At 43.5% G+C, this 26,758-nt stretch overlaps 1 protein-coding gene across 1 annotated transcript; it reads left to right on the top strand.

Annotated features, from left to right (window-relative positions):
• The first annotated feature begins 16,169 nt into the window (after positions 1 to 16,169).
• On the top strand, positions 16,170 to 23,512 carry LOC107983096 (uncharacterized). The gene has a single exon (XM_062970239.1). The coding sequence runs from the start codon at positions 17,555 to 17,557 to the stop codon at positions 21,158 to 21,160; it is 3,606 nt and encodes a 1,201-aa protein (XP_062826309.1). The 5' UTR covers positions 16,170 to 17,554; the 3' UTR covers positions 21,161 to 23,512.
• Positions 23,513 to 26,758: the final 3,246 nt, after the last annotated feature.

Genomic DNA, 26,758 nt, shown 5'->3' with positions numbered 1-26,758 from the left:
GGTGGGGCCGCGTGATGCGGGAGGCAGGGCTGCATGGCATGGGAGGCGGTGCTGCACGGCGTAGGAGGCGGGGCCAGGCCTTCCCGCTGTGGCCTGACTGGGCCTTCCTACCACATGACCTGGCCCTGCCCCAGTACGCCCTGCGGCACATGGCCCCCCCTCAGCCCCACCCCCCATGTCACACAGCCCCGCCTCCACCCGCACGGCCCCGCCCCCTGCGGGAAGGCCTAGAAAGGAGGAGAAGGCGGGGGGGGGGGGGTGGCGCCATCCTCTTGCAGGCTCAACGGTGCCCACCGGATGATGGCGCCACAGGCAAATGTTTCCCTCACCTGGTGGTTGGACTGGGCCTGTTTCCGAACCAATTTGATGGGCCTTATGTGCTGCCTTTTAGCAAAATGAAATGCTGGGAAACCCGAGAGAAGTCCCAAAGAACTCAGACACCTTGGAAACTGACAGAATACATTCTGTTTTGGCCTAACCTAAAAACCCAACACTTTATGAGTTTAGTAATATAAAGTCAAATTATTACTTGGTGCTCCTAAACAACTGAGCAAATTAAGAATCAAAATAGTAAACAGATTAAACATACTTTTAGAGATTACGATGCTGCTTGCTTAATAATTCTATGTTACCTTTTCAAATACTAATAAAAATATTGATATGGATGGATTTCTTAGAGAAACACATGATTAATTGAATCCAAAATTCACATAAAGAGATTTTAAATGTTTTCCTACAGATTTTTTGGCAAATATTTGCAGCCATAAAGGCATGGATAAGTGATTACTGTAAATGAACACTGAAATTGAGGAACTTGGATGCCTTTTCCTCTCCTTGGTCCCACAGAAAGACTCCCAGCAGTTTTCTTCGGTAACAGTCCATGTTACCAAGCCATTATTATTATTATTATCATCATCATCATCATCATCATCATCATCATCATCATCATTATTATTATTATTATTATTATTATTATTATTGTCAATCTACAGAATTGTGGAATTGTGTTCCTGGGGCATTGTTAATACTACTACACAGCCAGTATATTTTTCATGTAAATGCAGCTTCATAAAGTGGCAAAGCAACATCTTGGCCATTGAGAGCTTAATTGTCTTCCGATTAGCCCAATAGTCCTGACCACCTAACTAAACTAAATCCAAATCTATAACTTGCTAAATTAGTGGAATGTAGTTTTTATTGTATTTATTTTTTTTCTTTTGGTCTTAGGACTAGAAATCCTAAAATCATAGTTGGAAGAGACCATAAAGGTCATCCAGTCAAGCCCAATTCTACTGTGCAGGAATCACAATCAAACCACTCCCAACAGATGGCCATCCAGCCTTAGTTGAAAAATCTTCAGAGAAGGGCACTCCAATACTCTACCAGGCAATATATTTTAACAGCTCTTGCTACTGGGATGTTCCAGATGAAATGTTTCTATGCTTGTTTCATAGTTATAATGCTAAAGTAGCATATTAAATTTTATCATTGTTACTGAAACATCACAATAGAAAAAAAATCAACGTATTAAATAGGAAATGTAGATACAATGTGGTGCAGGCTGGTGAGCAGCCTGCTGCAATAAATTATTCTGACCATGAGGTCATGAGTTTGAGGCCAGCCCGTGGTGGATTGAGCACCCGTCAATTAAAAAATAAAAAAATAGCCCCTGCTCGTTGATGACCCAGCAACCCGAAAGATAGTTGCATCTATCAAGTAGGAAATGTTCGCAAAAGTAAAAAACCTTAAGTTGCAGAGTCAGCAGAAACAAAGCCCCGAAGTAATGTGGTCAAAAATAAAAACTACATTGTAGCATAAAAACAACTTACTTTAATGCTATAACAGAAACATAATACAGGAACAAAACAAAACTCAGAGAGAGAATACAGGCAGAGTGCAAAGAATATATAAATGACAAACATAGCTCCACCTGTATCTAATTGATAAAGCTCAAGGTACAAGCATACTACCAGTTAAAGGTACATGAACATGAACTATATAATTTTGCAAACATTCTAATGCTTTCAACAGGAAATAAGGTACCACTTATAAAGTGGGGAGGCAAATTTAACTAATTTAAAACGTTGGAATGAGGAAGTGTCGTCACAGTGGATGATGAAGCAGCTGCTCCCCCCTGTGGCCAGAATTGAACATCCCCTCAGGAGAAGGTTAAATTGCCTCTGCATCTGTCTCTGTCTCGGTTCTATGTGTATATGGGCATTGAATGTTTGCCCTATATGTATATAATGTGATCTGCTCTGAGTCCCCTTCAGGGTGAGAAGGGCGGAATATAAATACTGTAAATAAAAAATAAATAAATGACAGGAGGATAGAGGAAGCCGTGCCATAACTAACAGCTCTTTAGGCAGGAAAAATGTGCATAGTATTCCATTATATTTATGGAGCAAATGGGAAAGATGCATGAAATCTAGTGCCCTTCCAGACAGACCCTCTATCCCAGAATCCGATTCCAGGTTTTCTGTTTATCCCAGATTATTTGGCTGTGCGGACTCATGTAATCTAGTTTAAAGCAGAAAATCTGGGTTCAGATCCTGGGATATAGGGCCTGTCTTGAAGGGCCCCTAGAAACAGAATAGCCAATATTTACTGAAACAATTGGCTCTCTGGAGGATGGGTGCCTAGGACACGTACAGGCAGTGTGAAATTTAGGAAAACCTCATTCTATTTTTAGGGAACTTACTGAATTTGGGAGGGGTTTCCATTTTTGTGCAGAAAAGATTTGTCCCATTGGTGCCTATGGGGAAACTTTAGATGCTCACGTCTCTGTCATTTTTAGGCCTATCAGCATGAAACCTACCTCACGTATAGGCCACATTTAGAACTGCAAGCCTGCCAAGTTTTGGAAAGTTTAACTAATCCACTGATTTTTGGGAAATTTTAAAATGTTTTATTATAGCATTTTTTTAAAAAACCAAAATGGGGGTTTTTGGGAATTGAAGTTCCAAGCACACACCACAAGAGGGTAGGAGAATGGACACAGCCAAGCAGGGTTCTGAGAAAAAAGTGAGAAACACACAGAGAGAAAAACCTCTACTCCCATCATGCCCCGGGAGCAGAGCTGGCCCTAGGTATTTTTCAAGTGTAGGCGAACAGAATTTTGCCCCCCCCCCCAAACCAATCACTGAAAAATAAAGCGTTGGATAAGCGAAAATGTTGGATAATAAGGAAAGATAAAGCCTATTAAACATCAAATTACATTATGATTTTACAAATTAAGAACCAAAACATCATGATTTACAAATCAATAGAAAAAAGCAGTTCAATACATGGTAATGTTATGTAGGAATTACTATATTTGCAAATTTAGCACTAAACATTGAACAGGGATATAGGGCAGTGTGGACTTAGATAACCCAGATAGCCCTCAGTATTAAAAAAACTCTAAAATCAGGACAATAAATAAAGAACAACACTCTGAAAACAGAAGAAATCCAGACAGTAAACAATCAGGGACAGCTAACTCCTCCCAAAAAAAGATTCTCCCAGGCAAGAAGAAGCCAGGCCTTGAAGCCACAGGGCCATTAAATGCTAATCAAGGTAATTAATTACAACATTCACACCTGCTTCAAAGAAAAGTTCTTTCTCCCACCCTGGACCTTCTACAGATATATAAACCCCACATACCTAGCTTCCAAGTTCCCACAGACCTCACAATCTCTGAAGGCCCCAAAGGTGGGCTCCCGTGGTGCGAAGGTGGGTCTGCGCCGGCCGGAAAGCCCAGCACGGGCACCAGGAGGCCCAGCGTGGCTGCCAGAAAGCCCAAAAGAGAAGTAGGTGGAGAGTGGTGCCCTCCTCTCAGGACGATGGCGCCCCTGGGACGATGGCGCCACAGGCAAGTGCCTAGTTCGCCTTATGGTTGGACCTCCTCTGCCCGGGAGGGAGCATAGACTCTTTCAATGCCCATACTGCAGGAAGTGCTTCTGGGAGAGTGAGATCCCATTTGTCTCAAGCTGGCACTGGGGGGGGGGGAGGTTGGGAAGGGATGGAGGAGGCTGCCAGAGAAGAAAGAAAAGAAGGAGCCACAGCTTGCCTGATTTGAGAGGCTGCTACATGCTGCCTCCACCCCAGATAAAGTGCCGCTCAACCCCATTAGCCCTCATTACCGAAAAGTTCCAGCTGCTGTGATCTGTATTGGTTAAGGCTTTGGTAGCCCTTGCCAGGCTCATTCTCATGCATTCGACAGCCAAATCCCCCGAATCCCCGGAATCTGGGACACCAAAACAATATTGTGCACATCCTTTACAGACAGTTTCTTTTCTGACAGACAACTTTTGCTACTGCCCCATTCCCCTCCTTGGTCATCACAGTATCAATTCTAACCCTGTGCCACTGTAGTTATTCTGGCCGAAAGCATAGCAGCATTAATCTCGCATAACATAAGATTAACATATAGAATAAATGAACTGCTTGAAGAAACAGACCCATAGGGATGTGTCTTCCTGACCTTTAGTTTGTACTTGTGGCTTAACATGTTTGCCCTGATTTCATTCAATGATCAAGAGACTGCGTAGGAGAGAAAACATTTTTGTTACCAGTTCCTGTTGACTTTGATAGCAGATCTAGACTTCAGGAGGTCATAACCATGTAGCACATGAAACAATGGACTTTGCCTTTTGTCATGCACACTCGGTGTGTGACAGTAATTAATGTTCACTTGAAAACTAATACATTTACTATGACATCATGATATATTAGGTTTAAATGCTATTTTGTTTTCCATTTAAGCATGTTTAATTTTCTCCATCAGCATACAACAAGAACAAAGACATAGGAAGATTCCTTTCATTACCAGAAAGAGAACTCTGCAATAAAACTTGTCTCCTTGGGTGTGCTGTTTCCATTTACAAAGAAGGACCATATTGTTTTAATTAATCATATGAAAGTAAAATTAGCCTGATTATGTGAAAGGTGCTGTAAATCATTCTGATCCACATCACTGAACAAAACAGCATTTAGTTATTCCAGAGATGTTAAAGATTTTATCTAACCGAGTGAAAATTCAATTAGCACTATCCCATTTTATGATTTTTTTTAAAAAAAGCAAAACACACAAACCCAACAACACTAAGGACTGCAAGAGGGACGAAACGTTCCATAAATGTGAGTCCTACCTTATGCCAGTATGATCGATTGCTGTAATTAATGGTATTCCATGCAAACTAAACAAAATGTACAGAACGATGGTGAGAAAGAATGCATCACACTTTTTATTATGGCTGCTATGCTGATGTTTGCTATATAAGTTACCTCTCCATCTGTTATATCCTGTTTTTTCTGATGGATGTTGTTTTTGTGTGCATATTGTGTGCATATTATTATTATTATACCCAGGTTTTTCTTTCCACAAAGAGAGCATTGTATGTCACTTTTGGTTTATGATGAGGCTCGATGCAGCACACACCAAATCCAGGGGTCTAACTAAGGGGAGGCAAACTGAGAACATTGCTCCCAACAAAAATTCTGTCCTTCTTGTAATTTTCCTCCAATCCCAATTGTGGTAAGTGAGATATCGAAAAATTGTTCACATCCAGAACAGTTATATCTGTTGTACTTTCATTGCCTCAAGAACTTTCAGAATATAGTTCCAGCAGCCAAACCTACCTCTTTTCTTTGGCTGCTGGAACTATATTTTGAAATACTCAGTTGAGTTTAAAATTAATTCAATGCTAGAAAATTGGATAATGAAGGAAAATTTAATTATGAGAGGGCAGAATTCTTATTTGGAGGAGGCAATGCCCACATTTTGTTTCTCTTGCTGAGTTCCAAGATATTCTCCTATTCAGCCACATTTCTGCCCTTCAAGACACGAGCTGCACATGTATCAGGTTCCTGCCCCCCTCTCCAGCCCAAATCCATATGACTCAAGTGAAAAAACCCCCAAACTCATACATTTTTCTTTATTGTAAGCTGGGAACTCTAATGTCTCATCCCTAATTCATAGAGAAGACCATAAGCAGAAGCATCACTTAGGAAATTTCTGGCTCTTTCCCCAATTTGTAATGATCTGGCTGCTGCCATTTGATTGTATCCCAAGAACAAAATGTCCACACATCCAGTCAGTGTACTCTTCAGTCAGTGTACCAGCTGTGAGGTTCTGGCCCTCCATCTAAAAAGTAAAAACAGAGTCCATTTTTTTTACAATAAAAATGATGGTAGCAGGCAGCAAAAGGTACTGTTGGCAGCAGAGTCAGCCAATGGGAAATTGACATGTTGTATAAGGAGGAAAGGGGCTGCTAGAGAACATTTGTAGCAGCTGTCACTGTAATTTAGATTATTTAAGTGAATCTTAATCCAGGAACAAAAGTTATAGCCTTTATCAGGCAGTTGAATAGTGCCTTTTGGCACACTAGTGCAGATGGGAGGAATTCTTCCTCTCCTACATGTGTTTTTAAAAATAATTGTTGGTTGGGCAATCATTTATAATCTGACTGTTGCTGTAGGTTAATATAGCTTCCTCTAGACCAGTGGTTCTCAATCTGTGGGTCCCCAGATGTTTTGGCCTTCAGCATGTTTTGGCACCCTGGAAAATGAGATACTGGATGAAGAATGTATTTGCCTTACATAGAAGAACCTTAAAGATAAGCATATATTTCTTCATCAGTCGCAGATAAAAAAGGAATCCACGACTGCTTCTGGAGCTGTTCTAATGAAAGAGGTACAGCTTCTCTGGAACAGACTCCAGTGTCCAAAGAACAGGTGTGAAGAATTCCAAAGAACAACGAGCAAATGCTCTATTTCAGAAGCCATCAAAATGTGGGAGGAGGAGTTGGAAGAACTGAAGAAAGATCAACTTAAAGAAATTATGTAAGCAAGCAAGATTGGGGAAGGAATTTTACGCATCAGCTAATGAAAAAAAGCAAGGGGTAATGCTGTATGTAAAAGAGTGGATACCCGCAAAACAGGTCTTTAAGGATAATCAAGGGAGATTCATGGGGGTCATCACTGAAATAAACAGTAAACAATATATGCAACATTTACTGTCCAAATGGCCCAAAGATAAAATTCGTAAAAGAACTGAAAAGTAATATAGATCAACAAGAATACGATGACCTGATAATCCTGGGCGATTTCAATTGAGTAGTTGACATAATTAAAGGCAAAACAGAAGGCAATAGAAAACAGAAAAAAGGAAGATCTAATTCCAGCCAACTACCTAAACAATTCCTTCACTACATGGAGGAACTAAACCTAATAGATATGTGAAGATTTCACAATGAACACCAGAGAGACTTTACTTTTTAATCCAACAGGCACGAATCATGGTCTCACATCGACATGGTGTGGGCGATGAATGCCTTAACAATAAGATTAAAAAACATAAAAAATTGCCCAGAATTCTTTTGGATCATTACACTTTGGAATCTATAATAAAAGGAAAAATAGTGCAATTCAGATGGCGGCTAAAGAAGATTTATTGAAAAAATAGAAAGATATTGAAATAAACAGAAAATTATTCATTGAATATTTAGAAGTAAACAAGGGGAACAAGACCTCCAAAACTACACAATGGGAAGCAATGAAAGCTGTAATGAGGGGCTATCTCATACAACAAAATTTGATAAAAAACAAAAACAGAAATAAAGAAATAAAAGAAAACAGAAAACATCAACAAAAGAGAGTAACAATTAAAAAGGGATCTATCAAATAAGAAATTAGCCGCGGACTTGGAAATATTAAAAAAAAAACAGTTACAAATATTACAAACAGACAAAATAGAAAATCAGACTAAATTTATAAGACAAAACCATTTCCAAAATGCTAATAAGATCGGAAAGTGGTTGGCCCAAAGGATAAAAAAAAGTAAATGCAATTTATTACCAAAATACAGAATGAAAGGAAAATATACTTAAATGAAAAAAATGCCCATCAATTTACACAATTTTATAGAGATTTATACCGAAAGGAGGGAATCTCAAAAGAATTGATAATGCAACATCTATGCAAACTGAATCTACCAAGATTAACTGACAAACAAAGAGAAATACTAAATGACTCAATAACAATGTCAGGAATCGACAATGCAATTAGTAAGCTTAAAAACAACAAAGCACCAGGCTCGGATGGCTATACCACCATTTTTTTACAAGACATTCAAAAACAAATTAGGCCTCCTGCTGAAAGATATCCTAAATAACATATTAGAAAATAAAGAAATTCCAAAATCATGGGAAAAGGCCAATATAACTTTAATTAATAAGGAGAACACAGATCCAACAGAAATTAAAAATTACCAACCAATCTCCCTTCTGAACAATTATTATAAGATTTTTGCGATGATCATGGCAAACAGCTTAAAAACCTTTTTGAAAAATTGGGTATCAGAGGAACAAGCTGGCTTTCTACCCAACAGGCAAATAAAAGACAACATTAGAATGCTAATAAATACAATTGAATATTATGAAAAACACAATGAAAAACAATTGGTCTTATTATTTATCAATACTGAGAAAGCATTTGATAAAATTAATTGGGAGTATTTAGTGTTATTGTTGAAGAGAATAGATATAGGACATAAATGTAAAAATGCGGAAGAAGCCATCTATTTCAAGCAAGAGGCAACATTAGTAATAAATGGATGAGAGAGTAGAAAACCTATTCAAATTAACAGAGGCATGCGGCAGGGGTGCCCGCTCCCGCCGCTATTGTTCATACTAATAATGGAAACTCTGGTTTGAGACATAAACAAAGACAGAAATTTGGAAGGATTGAAAATAAGGAATCAAAAATCTAAATTGAGAGTTGGCGCAGATGACATGGTTTACATTACCGAAAATCCAACAAAGAATATTAACAGCTGGTTGGACAAAATAGAAAATTTTGGAAAATTAGCAGGCTTTAAATTAAATTTTAAAAAAAACTAAGATATTAACTAAAAACATGGATGAAAGGACAAAGGAGCAATTACAGGCCAAATCAGAGATAAAAATAGAAAACAAAATAAAATATCTAAGGGTGATACTGACGTCAAGTAATGCTAAACTTCTGAGAAACAATTATCAACAACTTTGGACAAGAATACAAAAGAACATGGAAAAACGGAAATACCAAAACATCTTATTATTAGGCCGCACCACCATTATAAAAATGACTGTTCTACTTCAATTATTATTCCTTTTCCAAACCCTACCAATAAATAGAAATGATTATCTTTTTAAAAAATGGAATTCAGATACATTGAAATTCATTTAGAAAAATAAAAAAAACAAGAATAAAACTAAAAATATTAATGGATGATAAAAAGAGAGGAGGCCTAGGCCTCCCAGATTTTAAGTTGTAGTATGAAGCCTGCAATCTGGTATGGCTAAAAGATTGGACAACCTTGAAGCAAACTAAATTACTAACACTGGAAGGTCATGACTTGAGATCAGGGTGGCATTACTGCTTGTGGTATAAAAAGAGACAAACTGATTTTTTTTGGGAGAATCACTACATTAGAGAATCCCTTATCAGAATCTGGGAAAAATATAAACAAAGGCTGTATGATAAAACCCCGTTATGGATCTCTCCAATAGAGGCGAAACATAAAAGAGAATTGGGCACAGAAAACTGTCTCACATTATCAACAACTCCTAAAAAAATGATGACAGCCAAGAACTAACAATCAAGACACACGAGGAAATTAAACAGGAATTTTAATTTCCTGTTCCAATATTTCCAAATAAAGCAATGGTACAAGGAAAATGCCAAAACAGGTCTCAAGCAAGAACAAGGCCTTTGGGAATTTGTAATGCATTAAGAAAAAAATTATAAAATTATTATATCAACAATTACTACAATGGACCACAGAAGATGAACAGATCAAAGATTGCCAAATAAAATGGGCAAAGGATTTCGGACATAACATAAGAACAAACCGGTGGGAAGAAATATGGAACAAAAAATTAGAATTCACCACAGCCATTGACATACACGAAAACTGGTATAAAATGCAATTTCAATGGTACCATACTCTTGCAAAAATAGCAACATTTAATAAAAAAATCTCTAACCAATGTTGGAAGTGTGAAAAGGAAATAGTTACCTTTTTTCATCAGTGATGGATATGTAAAAAAGTTAAAAAGTATTGGAATAATATTCACCAAATAACACAAAAATACTAAAAATTAAATTTCTATTAGTCCCAGAAATGTACCTACTTGGCCTTACAAACACAAAAATGAATGAAAATCAAGACAAAGTGTTTTTCCACATGCGTACAGAAGCAAGGCTAGTCCTTGCTAAAGTTTGGAAACAAGAAAAAATACCAACTCTAGACGAGTGGATTTTAAAAATGATGGACTTAATACAGATGGACTGTTTGACACAAAAATTAAGAGAGGGAAAAAAAGAAAACAGACTGGTCAGGCTTCAAGAACTTACATAGTAAGTACCACAGACAGAGAATGAGTACTTTGAACTCCCAATATAAAGAACCCAAAAATGCAACTTCAGTATTGTTAGGCCAAGAGCCAGCCTTCCCACACCAGCAACCCCAGCTCTTGCAGCTTAACAAATTAGTTTTTGAAGTTTGGGACTCCCAATTAAATAGAGGGAAATGGTGCTCTTGGAGAGCAGTTAAGGTGTCTTTGGGCCAGATCCTTGGTAAACATCCGACGGAAATTAAGATCATTTCCATGGACTGGCTTCACAGGGAATATCAATGTAAAGACTACACCCTTCGTTTATTAATTGCTTTTGAAGATCAATTGATACCTGAAGAGGTGCTTTCATATAAAGGGTAGCTAAATTATCGGGGTATATACCCTAGGAGAGTCCTCTATGACCCAGTGACTCAGCCCCTTCTTAGTGGTCTTAGATCAGACCCTCAAATACGAATTAATTTAAATATTACTCCAAGTTTCTCCACCTCTGGTCCCAATCGAGCTCTCCCAAACGTAGCTAGCCCAACTTCCATCAAAACATCTACTGAATTATCAGATCCAAATCTAACTAATCCGTCCCCGGCCCATGTCTCTACCCAAAGAAATTACTATATCCATCCTTGCTCGCCACTTTTATTTAGCCCCCCCTCAAATATAACAAGTGATTTCCCCCTTTCCCCCCTTCAAGAAACCTCCCCCTTAGGATCCCCCCGATCTCACCCCTTGACATCAGAGAGCTGACTAGCCCCCTTAGATTCTCCCCCTGTTTCAGGGATATCTGGGGAGGGAGATTGCCGGGTTCGGGAGATGGCCATCGTTGTTTGGGGGAGGGGATGTTTCAATCGGCTCAGGGAGAAGCACAACAAAATCCTTGCGACCCTGAGGAAAGATAGGTTAGGTATCTTACATGACAGACCCCCCGGGTTTAAGGTCCTGTTGTTAAATGCCAGATCTGTCAATAGTAAGTCAGCAGTAATCCAGGACTTGTCCACCTGAGGGTGGGGCCCGGGGACAGTTTGGGGATTCTGCTTGTGTACCGTCCACCCCACGACACAGCAGTCTCCCTGCCTGAGCTTGCAGAGGTGGTCTCTAGCTTGGTGTTGGTCTTTCAGCGATTGGTTGTCCTGGGGAACTTCAACATCCACGCGGAGGCCCCCTTATCTGGTGCGGCTCAGGATTTCATGGTTGCCATGACGACCATGGGACGGTCCCAAGTGATATCTGGCCCCACACAACAGACTGGACACACCCTAGACCTAGTATTTGTGACGGACAGTGGACAAGTCAGTGTGGAAGAGCCAAATATTCTTCCATTGTCATGGACCGATATCATCAGGTCAGAGTTAGACTTACTGTCACTCCAAACCTCCGCAGGAGTGGCAGACCAATTAAGATGGTCCTCCCTAGGAGACTTATGGATCCGGATGGATTCCTGATGTCTCTTGGGGAACTTCCTGTCATGTCGGCTGATGATCACGTTGTGACCCTGGTCAATCTTTATAACACCGAGATGGCCAGGGTTCTTGACACGATCGCCCCCAAACGTCCCCTCTCACTCCGCAGAGCCAGGTCGGCTCCTTGGTTCACCGAGGAGCTGGCCTTGATGAAGCGGGCAAGGCGGGGACTAGAGTGCAAGTGGCGGAAGACTCGGAGCCTCCCCGACCGAACATAGGCTAGAGCCTCCATTAAGGCCTACTCTGTGGCGTTACAGCCAGCCAGAAAAGATTTCTCGACTGCCTGCATCGCGTCTGCAACAAATAGACCAGCAGAGTTGTTCCGGGTTGTCCGGGAGCTCCTTCACCCCATGAGGTGGAGGAGACCCTTGACAACTCGGTCACTCGATGCAGCGAGTTTGCGCATCATTTTACAGATAAAGTCGCTTGATTACGCTCTGACTTGGACGCCAACTTTGATACAGTTCCAGGTGAGGTACCTAGAGCATCTGTCAAATCAACTTTGATGGATTCGTTTCAACTTGTTTGGCCTGATGACGTGAACAAGATCCTTGGAGCAATAAGGCCAATCACATGCGCTCTAGACCCTTGCCATACCTGGCTTATAAAGCTTGCCGGGGGGGGGGGGGTGTTTGTCGATTGGTTTGTGAGGATTATCGATGCCTCACTGGAACAAGGGCAATTTCCATCTAGCCTGAAACAGGCAACTATTAGACAAATTCTAAAAAAGGCATCCCTTGATTCCTCTATTCTATCAAACTATTGACCAATTTCAAACCTCCCATTTTTAGGCAAGGTTTTGGAGCGAGTGGTGGCCTCTCAACTCCAGGGATTCTTGGATGACACCGATTATCTTGACCCATTCCAGTCTGGCTTCAAGCCTGGTCATGGGACTGAGACGGCTTTGGTCGCCTTGGTGGATGAACTTTACAGGGGGAGTGTGTCCCTGTTGGTTCTCTTAGACATCTCAGCGGCTTTCGATACCATCGACTATGGTATCCTTCTGGGTCGGCTCTCAGGAATGGGCCTTGGGGGCACTGTACTACAGTGGCTCCACTCCTTCCTGGAGGGTCGCACCCAGATGGTGAAGCTGGGGATACTTGCTCGGACCCGTGGCCTTTGACCTGTGGGGTCACACAAGGTTCTATTCTTTCCCCCATGCTTTTCAATATCTACATGAAACCGCTGGGCGAGGTCATCCGGGGTTTTGGAGTTCGGTGCCATCTCTACGCAGATGACACTCAACTCCACTACTCCTTTCCACCTACTTCCAAGGAAGCCCCTTGGATCCTAGACCAGTGCCTGGCTGCTGTAATGGGTTGGATGAGGGCCAACAAGTTGAAGCTTAATCCTGATAAGACAGAGGTCCTCCAGGTCAGTCGTTTGACTGATAGGGGCATAGGGTGGCTACCTGTGCTTGCCGGGGTCGCACTCCCCCTGAAGGCACAGGTCCACAGTTTGAGGGTCCTCCTGGATTCATCGCTGTCGCTTGATGCCCAGGTGTCGGCAGTGGCCGGGAGGGCCTTTGCACAATTAAAACTTGTGCACCAACTGCGACCATACCTCGAGAAGTCTGAGTGGTCCACACTCTAGTTACCTCAAGGATGGACTACTGTAACGCACTCTATGTGGGGCTGCCCTTGAAGATGGTCCGGAAATTGCAGTTGGTACAACGGTCGGCAGCCAGGTTACTAACTGGAGCTGCTTACAGGGGTCAAGCCCCCTGTTCAAGCAACTCCACTGGCTGCCGATAATATTCCGAGCCCAATTCAAGGTGCAGGTTATTACCTATAAAGCTCTAAACGGTTCGAGACCTGCCTGTTGTTTTTGTAAATTGTGCTAGTGGGGCCTTGCCCCATGTGAGCCGCCCCGAGTCCCCATGGGGAGATGGTGGCGGGGTATAAATAAAGTTTTATTATTATTATTATTATTATTATTCAAAGATTTTATTCAAAGGAGAGCAACACCATTTACAATAGACTTATCTGACGTATGAAGTGAAAACCGAGGAAGGAAAACTGGAACATACAACAGAGGATCAATATAAGAAGAAAATAATCCCCTAAGAGAACAATGGGGAGTCACACCTTTTTTCTTTTTTGCTTTTCTTTTCTTCTATTTCTTTCCCTCTCTTGCACTTTCCAGTTAATGTTTTCTCCCACTTTCGCTGTAAATATCACAAAAATCACAATAAAAACTATAATAATAATAAAAAAAATAAATTATTTTGAAAGTCAGAGAAGAGCTTGATACTTACTGGAACAAATGCTGCTTGTGTTGAAGGGGTCACTTAGCAAAAGTGACTCCATTTTAGAATTGCCTGTCTGCTTTGAAATTAAAAGGATCAGTCTCCCCTCTGAATTATGAAGATTTGCAACTTGCTGTTTTTCAGCATGTGTTTTATGTTTAAGCAAGAATTCAGTTGTGGTCAAGCTTGTGGTGGGCTGATTCCAAGAAATGTATGCAATATATATATGTTACATATTTTCTGCTTGCACCTGTTGAAATGCTATCGAAATGTTGTGGTTAGAACATCCTGGACTTGTTGACAACGCAGGAAACTCTAGCTCACCACAAACTGAACTGGGGGATTTCCAGTAAATTCCAGTCCAGAAAAAGGAAGTAAAATGTGATAAACAACTGCCTTATAAATTGGCCGGGATGAAAACATTCTTGGCCGACAGCTTTTGCAGCCTCACACTGCTGTGTGGCTCTGTCAGCCGGTAGCTACCTAATAAAAGGTGTTTTGTCCTCAACTAATTTTGGGCTCTTTACTGGTCTCATAGCGGCTTGGCGAACTCGGGTAATTTCAGTGATTGGGGTAGTTCCCAAATCACCCCTTTCATTTCTGGGGGCTCGTCCGGGATTTTTGAAATTTTGGGATTTCTAGTACTTCGCCAAGGTTCCGTTGTAGACCACTTAAGAGCTGCTCTTGGGAGCAAGGGCGTGTCCACTCTCCCCTTCCGGGGTGCCGCGTACGGTCCGCGCTGAGACGTGCACGGCCTCTCGAGGTAAAATACCAGCGGTTCCCTGAGTGGCACCCGAGGCGAGGGAAGGTGAACTCTCCTCCAAAAACAACCTGTTGGGAGACAACCATCGCTCGTGGGAAGGCGGCCGCCGCGGGACAGAACGCCAGATAGGCAAGTATATCTCTTAAACCGCTGTTGTTTAGCATTGCGGGGAGGGAGAGTTTTAAATTGTAGAAATTGTTCTGGGTCCCGTTAGAAACCCTTGGGAAAACAAGAGAAACCCAAAGGGAGAAAAGAGCTCTGGGAGAGGAGACCTGAAAGGGAGATCCAATCGGGTCTGGGAGGCAAGCCCTAGTAGCAGGACGTGGATACGGGAGATCCAACCACAGTCCGGGGACATACTCCACTGAAAAATTTATTTCTGTGTTTTCTTTTCGCATCTTGTGGGAGGGCGGAGAAGACCTTGCGTTCCCGGTTACTGGCCATTGATCGTCTGGGGGTGCCGGCCAGGGTCGACTCCACATACCACAATGGGTGGGAAAGAATCAAAGAGATCCAAAGGAGCAGAAGGGTCGATGACCCCTCTCCAATGCATGTTAGATAATTTTGATAAGTTTTCTAAATACACATATGAGAAAGGAATGAAGCCAAATAAATTGCGTTCGCTATGTGAGTTGGAATGGCCCTCATTCCCCCTCACTCCCCAGTGGCCTCCTGAAGGGTCACTCGATCTTGCTTTGACTGCGAATGTCTATAGATTTGTTGGTGAGGTACACCCTGATCAGGCCAAATACATCTCAGCTTGGTATGATATTGTACGGAAGCCACCAGACTGGTTGAGAGAGTGCAAATGCATGGTGGTTGGAGAGGTGATGCCTGGGGGAAATAGAGGAATGGTCTTAGGGGATCCCCAGAAGGGAATTGGCACCCCGATGGGAAAGAAAGGAGGGAGGCAAATTGCCAAACCTCCCCCCTATCAGGATTCAGGGAATCCGGCTGACGAACCCATGCCGGCTCCCCCGTATATACCCACCCTCTATACCCCACTGCCATCACAGGGAGGGGCAGGCGCAGTGGGGGGGCTTGACCTCACGACAGTGGCAACCGCTCCCAAGCAGGAGCAGCCTGCGGTGAGTTCTGACCCCCGATTGCTCTACCCCTCTGAGGAGATGAAACGGACAGAGAGGAAGGCGAAAATAGAAGCCCGTCAGAAGCTAACAGAGTTCAAACAGGCACATGGGTATAGTGAATCGAGTGAGGATGAGACAACATTGTGCCCCATAAGGGAGGTGCCGCAGTTGGTACCACGGTCTTTTGATGCCCAAGGGCGCCCCACATTTGAGACTAGGACCTTGTTTCAACACGTTCCTTTTACGTCGTCGGATATTTTGAACTGGCGGGCGAACCGTCCAGCCTGGTCAGAAGATCCGAGAGGTATGGCGAACTTGGTCGAAGGCATCATTCGGACACACAATCCTAGCTGGGTGGATTTGAAACAGTTGTTAGAAGCATTGTTGACGGCAGAAGAGCGAGTGTTGTTGACGCAAGTGGGTAGACAGGAAGCGGCGAAGGAGCATGCAAACTCTCGTAGTATAGATGCTGTGGATGTGTATCAGGAAAGGGTATTCCCAGTGAGGGAAGACCCGCATTGGGAACTGAATGAACCAAATGGCCCTGGTAGGGATGCACTGAGGTTGTATCAGGATTTGGTTGTGCGTGCTTTGAGAAGAGGAGTTCCAAGGGTCCCAAATTTGAAAAAGATTTACCAGATGGAGCAGGAGAAGAATGAAAGTCCAGTGGTATTTCTGGAAAGGCTTAGGGAAGCGTTTGAAAAGTTTTCTCCATATGACATGGATGACCAGAGAGATCAAGCAGCAGGAAAGATAGTGTTGAAGAGTGTTTTCTCTAGCCAGTGTAGTCCAGACATACGGAGAAAGTTACAGAAGGATGCTGGTTTGGCTCATCTGACTTTGGAAAGGATTTTGGAGATTGCAAATCAGGTTTACTTGTCTCGTGAGGTTGTGCAGGCAAAGAAAGATGAAACCGCGGTGGCCCGCAGGGCCAAGGTCATAGCTGCGGTATTCCAAGGGGAACAGCCGCCAAGACCCAGAGGAGCAGGCTGGAAAGGGAAAGATCAAGGAAAGAAAGGACCAGGGGGCAAGCCACTGGGAAAGAATGAATGTGCAAGGTGTCACAAGAATGTGCAAGGTGTCACAAGTTACAGAAGGATGCTGGTTTGGCTCATCTGACTTTGGAAAGGATTTTGGAGATTGCAAATCAGGTTTACTTGTCTCGTGAGGTTGTGCAGGCAAAGAAAGATGAAACCGCGGTGGCCCGCAGGGCCAAGGTCATAGCTGCGGTATTCCAAGGGGAACAGCCGCCAAGACCCAGAGGAGCAGGCTGGAAAGGGAAAGATCAAGGAAAGAAAGGACCAGGGGGCAAGCCACTGGGAAAGAATGAATGTGCAAGGTGTCACAAGCATGGGCATTGGGCAGCCGATTGCAAAGTGGATCTTGGGAAAGGACAGAATAGAAAAGTGCAGAATGGAAATTGGAAAGGGAAGAGGCAGAACCGTGGAGCTGCCGGCCAGCCCAGATGGGCTCCGGTTGCAGCTGGATTGGTAGACCCCGCGTTAGATGTGCATGGATTGGCCTCCGTGAGGGAGGAAGATGAGTATGAGCAATAGGACAGACCGGCTCCCGGATCCCCGGGTAGCCATGGAGTGGTTAGGATTGAACCAGGGGAGCCAATGGTCGATATGAAAGTTGGAAATCAATCCGTTGAGTTTATGCTTGATTCCGGGGCTTCTAAGTCTGTGGTGAACACGGCTGTGTCTCACCCAACTGGAGAAGATGTAAATATTGTAGCAGCTACAGGAAGACGAAAAGCTTGTCCTTTGTTGGCAGAGAGAGAATGTTTGCTAGGAAGGCACCTGGTCAGGCATAGATTCATTTATATGCCTGAATGTCCTGTGCCCCTGATGGGAAGAGATCTTTTGTGCAAAATGAGAGCTGCTTTGCTTTTTGAGGAAGATGGTTCAATGTTGGCAGGATTCAGGACAGGTCCGGATAGACAGTTGGTAGAACAGCAGTTAAAAATGGCTTTGGAACTACCTATGGAGGAAGAGTGGAGATTATATTCTGTATTGGAAGAAAGAACTGACTGGGAAGCATTCAATGTCCCAGAGGTATGGGCGGAAGATAACCCTCCGGGGTTGGCAAAGGATGTTCCACCAGTCATAATTGAATTAAAGCCCTTCGCAAATCCGGTGGCAATCCGACAGTATCGGCTCCCTCGGGAGGCGATCGTTGGAATTGCGGCCTATTTGGAGAGGTTGGAAAGATATGGGATACTGGTTCCTTGCCAGTCTCCATGGAACACACCCTTGTTGCCAATCAGAAAACCGGATGGGTCCTACCGCCCTGTGCAGGATTTGAGAGCTGTAAATAAATTAGTAGTCCCTCTCCACCCGGTAGTTCCAAACCCATACACACTGCTTAGCCTTATTCCACCCCATCACCAATGGTTTACTGTCCTGGACCTCAAAGATGCTTTCTTTTGCATCAGACTGGCCGAAGAGAGCCAGAAGATTTTTGCCTTTCAAAAGGAGGATCCTGGGACAGGGGCCAAAGGTCAACTCGTTTGGTCAAGATTGCCACAGGGGTTCTGTAATTCCCCGACCATTTTTGGACAAGCCCTGGCGCAGGACTTGCTGCCAATGGTCAAAAATGACAAAGGATGGACCATTCTCCAATATGTAGACGACATTCTCCTCTGTGCAGATAGTCGAGAAGAATGTTTGGAAGGAACTCAGACCTTGTTGCAGTTCTTGGCAGAAAAAGGTTACAAGGTTTCGAAAAAGAAGGCTCAGTTAGTCCAGCAAGAGGTGAAGTATTTGGGTTTTCGTTTGGCCAAAGGTGTTCGGAGGCTAGAGGTGGAGCGAAAGGAAGCCATTTGCTCCATCCCTACCCCCCAAACTCGCAAGCAGGTCAGGGAATTCCTGGGAGCAGCAGGGTTTTGTCGTATATGGATTCCGAATTTCGGACTATATGCCAAACCCCTCCATGAGGCCATGAAAGGGAAGTCAGGAGACCCCTTGGTGTGGGGAACAGAACAGCAGGATGCATTTGAGCAATTGAAGAAAGCCTTGATGTCTGCCCCAGCTTTGGGGTTGCCTGATTTGGACAAAACTTTCTACTTGTATGTAGGAGAACGGAAAGGAGTGGCTGTAGGAGTATTGACTCAGTTGGTAGGCGATTGGCCCCGGCCAGTGGCTTATCTGTCTAAACAACTGGACAATGTGGCCTGTGGATGGCCCCCATGCTTGAGAGCTGTGGCGGCTGCTGCAGTTCTTGTAGAAGAAGCAAACAAGCTGACCTTAGGGCAGCCTGTGATTTTAAAGTGTCCCCATGCTGTAGTAACTCTAATGGAACATAGGGGGCACCATTGGCTTACCAATAGCCGGATGCTTAAATACGAGAGCATGTTGGTGGACAATCCACAGGTTAAATTGTCAGTGTGTGCCACTTTAAACCCAGCTACCTTGTTGCCAGTAGAGGAAGGAGAATTGATGCAGCATGATTGTTTAGAAGTGATGGATGAAGTGTATTCAAGTAGGCCAGATCTCAAAGATCTGCCACTACAGACTCCAGAATGGGTGCTTTTCACAGATGGTTCAAGTCGTGTGGTTGGTTCCGAAAGAAAAGCGGGGTATGCAGTGGTGAATAGCAATGGGGAGACCCTAGAGGCAAAAGGGTTGCCTCCGGGGACTTCCGCACAGCGGGCCGAGTTGATTGCTCTAATAAGGGCCCTCCAATTGGCTAAAGGGAAAAGAGTCAATATTTATACTGACTCAAAATATGCCTTCACCACTCTGCATGCCCACGGTGCCATTTATAAAGAAAGAGGACTGCTGACCTCTGCTGGACAACAGATCAAAAATGCAACAGAAATTTTGCAACTCTTAGATGCAGTTTGGGAACCAAAGGAGGTAGCGGTCATGCATTGCAAGGGACATCAGTATGGTGAGGATCAGGTAACACAGGGAAATCGCCTGGCAGATCAACAGGCTAGGAAAGCAGCAGATGAGAACACATCAGAGGAATCAATTTTGCAATTGGATGTCACACCCACAGTAGAGTCCATGACTTACTCTGCCCAAGAGAAGGAGTGGGCCCTAGCAGAAGGGGCAAAGTGGAAGGGTAATATTCTCATATTACCCAATGGGAAAATCTTCGTCCCAAAAGCTTTGGGATGGGAATTGGTAAAGGAGGTTCATAGACAAACCCATTTAGGTGCAACAGGAATGGCTTCACTCTTGGAACGGCAAATCTGGATGGACGGCTTGCATGCCTTAGCCAGAACCGCTGCTCTAAGGTGTGAAATTTGTGCTAAGAACAATCCCAGGATGGGGCCATTGCTCCCACCTGGAGTTCAGTATTTGGGAACGACACCCTTTGAGTCTCTAGTGGTTGATTTCACTGAAATGCCAAAAGTCCAAAGATTTCATTACATGTTGGTAATGGTATGCACATTCTCAGGGTGGGTGGAAGCGTATCCTACCACCTCTGAGAAGGCTGTAGAGGTCAGCCGTGCCCTGATGAGGGATGTAATCCCTAGGTACGGAATACCTTTACACATTGGGAGTGACAATGGCCCGGCCTTTGTTCACCAGGTCCTAGGGTGCCTAGCCCAGTTGTTAGGAACCGCATGGAAATTGCATTGTGTTTACCGGCCCCAATCTTCGGGGAAAGTGGAAAGGATGAACAGGACTTTGAAAGGGACCATCTCAAAGATGTGTCAAGAGACTGGAATGACATGGGTTCAAATATTGCCAATGGCATTACTGAAGGTTAGATGCACCCCCACAAGGGTCTTGGGTTTGTCACCTTATGAATTGTTATATGGAAGACCCCCTCTGAAAATTAGACCTCTGCAAGGAGACATACATGAATTAGGAAAACAAGAATTGATAAAAGAGGTCCAAGCTTTGGGTACAGTGTTAAACAAACTGTATAAATATACTGGCATGCTGCGTTACCCTTTTCCCGTTACTGCGTTACATTCTTTCTCACCAGGAGACTTTGTTTGGCTGAAAGATTGGAAGTGCGATCCCCTCGGCCCAAGGTGGAAGGGACCACTGGAGGTGTTACTTACAACCCCTACTGCTGTGAAGTTAAAGGGTATAAAGCCGTGGGTACATTACACTCGTATCAAGAAGGACTACACCACCAAAGATCCTGATTACTGGAAGGTAAACCTACACAAGGACAATCCACTAAAATTCACACTCACCCGCCCTAAGGGTCAAGCTACCAAGAGCTGCCCTGAAGAGGAGGGGCCCGAAGCTACCTAGAGCTAGCCCCAGAGGTCAGGTTACCAAGAACCGCCTTGAAGAAGGAAGGAGGGTACACTTCCGAGAGTGTCCCAAAAGACCGAATGGACACTTGGTTTTGGGTGTGGGGAATTGGGGGTTCCTGTGTGGGTTGTATTCTGTTTCTGTGTTGGCTGAAATTCTGTGATATTGAGGACAAACACCACTGTAAAAATGAGGACACACTTATACTTATTGATATTGATAATGATGCCATTGGTGCAGACTCAGATGGGTTGGGACAAGAACATGTTCCACCAATTAATTAAAGAGATAGCCAAAGAAGCAGAGGTTGCAGACTGCTGGATTTGTGCCCATAGCCCTCACTCCCAATATGAGGGTTGGGTCATGAAAGCAGGGCCACTGCTGGATATATCTGGATGGAAATTGTTCACCCCTTGGACATATGAACGTGAGGAGGGGTTGACTGATTCGGCCCAATTTTTATTGGCCCTTGATGATTCTGCACCAGCCGCATCAGCCTGTTTGACACGATCAAAAGAAGGGATCTCAGAAATTGATCATAAGAACTTCCCCCAAGCCAATCTCATAGAAGTAGGGGATTACCCCCGTTGTAATCTCACTCTCCCTGTATATTATGACAACATACACTTTGGAGTTGAACAGCTACAGCCACAACAGGATGGTCACACGCAGAGATTGAGGAGGCAGGCGGCCTCACCAGAGGGGGGTGACAAGAAACCACCCTCTCGTCCGGCCCGTAATGGGAAAACTAATACGCCCCCCAAAATATATGTGGTTAAGCCCGGGTCGGAGCTGCCTCGGGCAGCAACTCAGCCACCTGAGGCGGGAGCGGCGGCTCCACCACAACCGCCTGTGGGTGGTGCTGCATCTTCACCCCGATCACCAGTGGTGAAGGCTGCACCCCCACCGCGGCAAGATTTGGTCCGGACGCGAGGAAATTTCCCAATGGAATACCAAATTCCTGGAAGGCCAAGGCCCGGTATACTGCTTGATAACCATGCAATGGGAGGATTGCCTCCGGGGTATTTCTGGATATGTGGGAAGTGGGGAGGTAAAGTCTTACCCCCACTATGGGTTGGTACCTGCACCATTGGTACCCTAGTCCCCACTAATATTGGGATACACCCGCGAGAGCAGCCCCTGCATGCATTGGAAGCAGCTGACCGGTGGAACAGGCCTAAAAGATCATATGATGAAAAACGTGGCTATGATCCTGATAATACGTATCTTTCAGAGGGAGAAAGATTTGCAACAATCTTGTTCCCTAGTCTGGGAGTTGCCCTAAATGTCAAACAACTAAGGAGGCTCTCTGCCCAACTGGAAATTTTGGCTAATCAGACTGTTATAGGCATGAAAGCACTCCAGACTGAAATTGACTCACTGGCAGGAGTCCTCATGCAACACAAGATGGCACTAGATTACCTTCTGGCAGCAGAGGGTGGCTTATGCATATGGTTGAACACAACTTGCTGCCATTATGTCAATGAGTCTGGGCTTATTGAATCTGATGTGGCCAAAATCAACACTGTTGTCTCCACAATAAGGGATACTTACACCCCCAAGGGAACTGGTTGGTTTGATTGGCTTTTTAGCTGGCTCCCGAATCTTAATTGGTTACGAGACCTCGTTAAAGTATTGTTTATAATTTTGCTAATTATACTTCTGGCTTTGCTCTTTTTGCCTTGTATTATGTCCTGCTTAAGAAACATGATGGCGAGACTGATCACTGCTACTTTCAGTCAGCACAGGGAAGTTCAGCGTGTCATGTACATGCAGTTAAACACCATGGAGCAAGAAACCACCCCACTGTAATTGGTTGGTCTGTGTAACCAAGAAAATGTCTTCCTTGGTTACAAGAAAAAACGGGGGAATGAAGGGGTCACTTAGCAAAAGTGACTCCATTTTAGAATTGCCTGTCTGCTTTGAAATTAAAAGGATCAGTCTCCCCTCTGAATTATGAAGATTTGCAACTTGCTGTTTTTCAGCATGTGTTTTATGTTTAAGCAAGAATTCAGTTGTGGTCAAGCTTGTGGTGGGCCGATTCCAAGAAATGTATGCAATATATATATGTTACATATTTTCTGCTTGCACCTGTTGAAATGCTATCGAAATGTTGTGGTTAGAACATCCTGGACTTGTTGACAACGCAGGAAACTCTAGCTCACCACAAACTGAACTGGGGGATTTCCAGTAAATTCCAGTCCAGAAAAAGGAAGTAAAATGTGATAAACAACTGCCTTATAAATTGGCCGGGATGAAAACATTCTTGGCCGACAGCTTTTGCAGCCTCACACTGCTGTGTGGCTCTGTCAGCCGGTAGCTACCTAATAAAAGGTGTTTTGTCCTCAACTAATTTTGGGCTCTTTACTGGTCTCATAGCGGCTTGGCGAACTCGGGTAATTTCAGTGATTGGGGTAGTTCCCAAATCACCCCTTTCAGTGTGGTGAACAGAGAGCTACATTTCTACCATTTTATAATGACAATTATTCAGAAGAGTTGTTGAGTCGGCATGATGAAGAACTTGTAAAAATTAAAGCTATTTATGAGAAAAACCAATCTCTGTATGAAAGTGTTAAGAAATGGGAAGCTGTCTTAGAAAAATTTGTTGGACAGGAGAAAAAAGCAGCAGATTCAAGCAGACTTCTAATCAGAGAGGGTGACTTACTCAAAGACGAAAGGGAACAATCAATGATTTAAAAACGATCGTTAGATTTGGAAGAGGAACTGAAGACGATTATTGAAAACTGGGAGAAGGAAAATGACTCATGCTTCCTGATACGATGACCCAGCAATTGCAACATCGCAAACTTTATAAAGACCATCAATCCAAAATATCAGTGAAAAGGGATGAATTTGCAACTTCCAGAAGAGCTGTTAAAAGACTTGCAGATGAGAGAACTACTCTCATACTCTCAACTACTAATACAGCAGAGTCTCGCTTATCCAACATTCACTTATCCAACGCTCTGTGGTATCCAACGCAGTTTGCCTTTTAGTAGTCAATGTTTTTGCAGGCAATTTTTCAATACATTGTGAAGTTTGGGTGCTAAATTCGTAAATACAGTAATTACTGTGTATTGAACTGCTTTTTCTGTCCATTTGTTGTAAAACATGATGTTTTGGTGCTTAATTTGTAAAATCATAATGTAATTTGATGTTTAATAGGTTTTTCCTTAATCCCTCCTTATTATCCAACATTTTCTCTTATCCAACATTCTGATGGCCCATTTATGTTGGATAAGTGAGACTCTACTGTAACAAGATGCGTAAGGTATCCTCTAACCTTAAAGCATTCAGCTGTAGCAATTTATCAACAGGAACTGCTGTTTGTGGCAAACAGGCATTTCAAGCAAAGAAAGAGTTGTCAACAAAGTTAAGCAGCACTTACGTGAATGAATCAATCATCTCTTGTTGATTGCACAGCTTATTGGATTAATTGATATTTAAAATATATTAAAATAATAAATGATGTCTGTACAGCAATTATATATATTTTTGTAACATTTTCTATCAAAATCACTTTTACTATCTATTCTTTTGTATGTATTATGAATGAAACATCAACCGTGTAGATTGAGTTGCCTTTTTTGAAGAAAGTTCTGTAGACAAACTAGTAACGAAGAAGATGAAAGGTTTTTGGATTCCTTCAATGTGGTAGAGAGTCACCATGTTTGACCAAACGGTAATTCAAAAGCCGCAGTGTAAAGGGCAAAATGGTTTGCTGAGATAAAATATGAAGATGAAAGCTGGATCAATATTAAGATGGATAATTCATCATCATCATCATCATCATCATCATCATCATCATCACTTAATTACTTATTAATCGCCCTCTATCCAAGATGCTCTAGGCGATTTACAAGCTAAATTGTAAAAGATAAAAATAAAAGATAAAAATACATACAAATACTGTTAAAATTAACATAGATCAAAAGGTCTAGTAAAAAAACAGGTCTTAAGTGCTAGGGTAAAAGGCCCTAACTCTCGCATGGCTCTCATATAGGGCGGCAAGGCATTCCATAAGGTAGGGGCAGAAATAGAAAAAACTCTGCGTCTGGTCCTTTCCAAGTGCACTTCTCTAGGACCTGATATATAAAGTAAGTCATGTTGGGATGGTTGTTGCGACCTCCGATGATGGGAGAAGGAGAGATGATCCCTAAGGTACGATGGGCCCTGGCTGTAAAGAATTTTAAAGGTCAGAACTAGCATCTTTTATAGACCACGGTAATCAGTTGGAAGCCAATGCAAATGCTGCAGCACTGGTGTTATGTGGCATTTCATGGGTGTTCTTGTGAGTAGCCTGGCTGCTGCATTCTGAACAATACGGAACTTTCGGGTTGTGGACATCGGAAGGCCCACATACAGGGTGTTGCAATAGTCAAGCCTAGACGTGACCATGGCATGGATGACTGTTTCCAGAGCCTCGTTAGATAGATAGGGTGCCAATTGCCTTGCTTATCGTAGATGGAAAAAGGCCTGTTTGCTGGCAGCAGCGACCTGAGCTTCCATTGTCAGCTGCAAATCCAAAACAACACCCAAGCTCTTAACGGTAGGTGAAGGAGATAGGGCAGCACCATCGAAGGTGGGTAGCAAATGGGTTAGACCAATCTAGCGGCCATGCCAGAGAATCTCAGTCTTCGCCGGGTTCACCTTCAGTCTACTAGCACGTAGCCAGTTCGACAGAGCCTCCAGACATAAGGTGAAATTGTCTGGTATTGACGTTGCTCCAGGCTCCAAGCGCAGAAGGAGTTGGGTGTCGTCCGCATATTGATAGCAATCTAGGCCGAAACTCCGAACCAAACTAGCAAGGGGTCTAACATAGATACTGAAGAGAAGAGGGGAGAGAATTGCACCTTGGGGTACCCCACATAGGAGGGAAGATCTTTCAGAGACTTGATCCATATACTCCACGCATTGGCTCTGGTTTTGGAGAAATGAGTTGAACCAATTGAGGGCCTGACTGCGAACTCCGGACATGGCAAGACGTAGTCAACAGTGTCAAACGCTGCGGTAAGGTTGAGAAGTACCAGTAGCGCTGATCCGCCGCTATCAGACTGGCAACGAAGTTCATCTGTAATGGCAACCAGGACTGTCTCCGTCCCATGGCCAGGGTGGAAACCTGACTGGAAAGGGTCCAGGCCGGCTGTATCATCCAAAAATTGTTGCAATTGTCCCAGTACAGCCTGCTCTATCATCTTACCTAAGAATGGAAGGTTAGAGACAGGACAATAATTGGCAAGGGTCATGGGATCCAAGCTAGGCTTTTTTAGCAAGGGACAAATTCTTGCCTCTTTTAGGTTGTCCGGGAAGACCCCCTGTTCAAGAGAACCATTGATTATATTACTCAATGGAATGAGTAGACCTTCCAGGCAGCTCTTCACCAGCCAAGAGGGGCACGGATCAAGGGAACAGGTGGTTGGTTTTGCAACAGCCAGGATTCTAGTGACATCTTCCCTGTCAAGCGGAGTAAATCGGTCAAAGATAGGCCCACTAAGCGGCCACAAAGTCTCGAGCTCACTCAAGGTATCAACTGTAGGGGGCAGTTCCTGCCGAAGCACGGTGATTTTATCAGTGAAAAACTTCTGGAATGCCACT

This window comes from Anolis carolinensis, chromosome 2 (genome assembly GCF_035594765.1).
Source record: "Anolis carolinensis isolate JA03-04 chromosome 2, rAnoCar3.1.pri, whole genome shotgun sequence".
Lineage (NCBI taxonomy): Eukaryota > Metazoa > Chordata > Lepidosauria > Squamata > Dactyloidae > Anolis > Anolis carolinensis.
This window is presented reverse-complemented; position numbering and strand designations above follow the sequence as displayed.

Excerpts from the sequence above, each read along its gene's own strand:
- LOC107983096 (XM_062970239.1), top strand. The coding sequence starts at position 17,555 with ATGGTCGATATGAAAGTTGGAAATCAATCCGTTGAGTTTATGCTTGAT.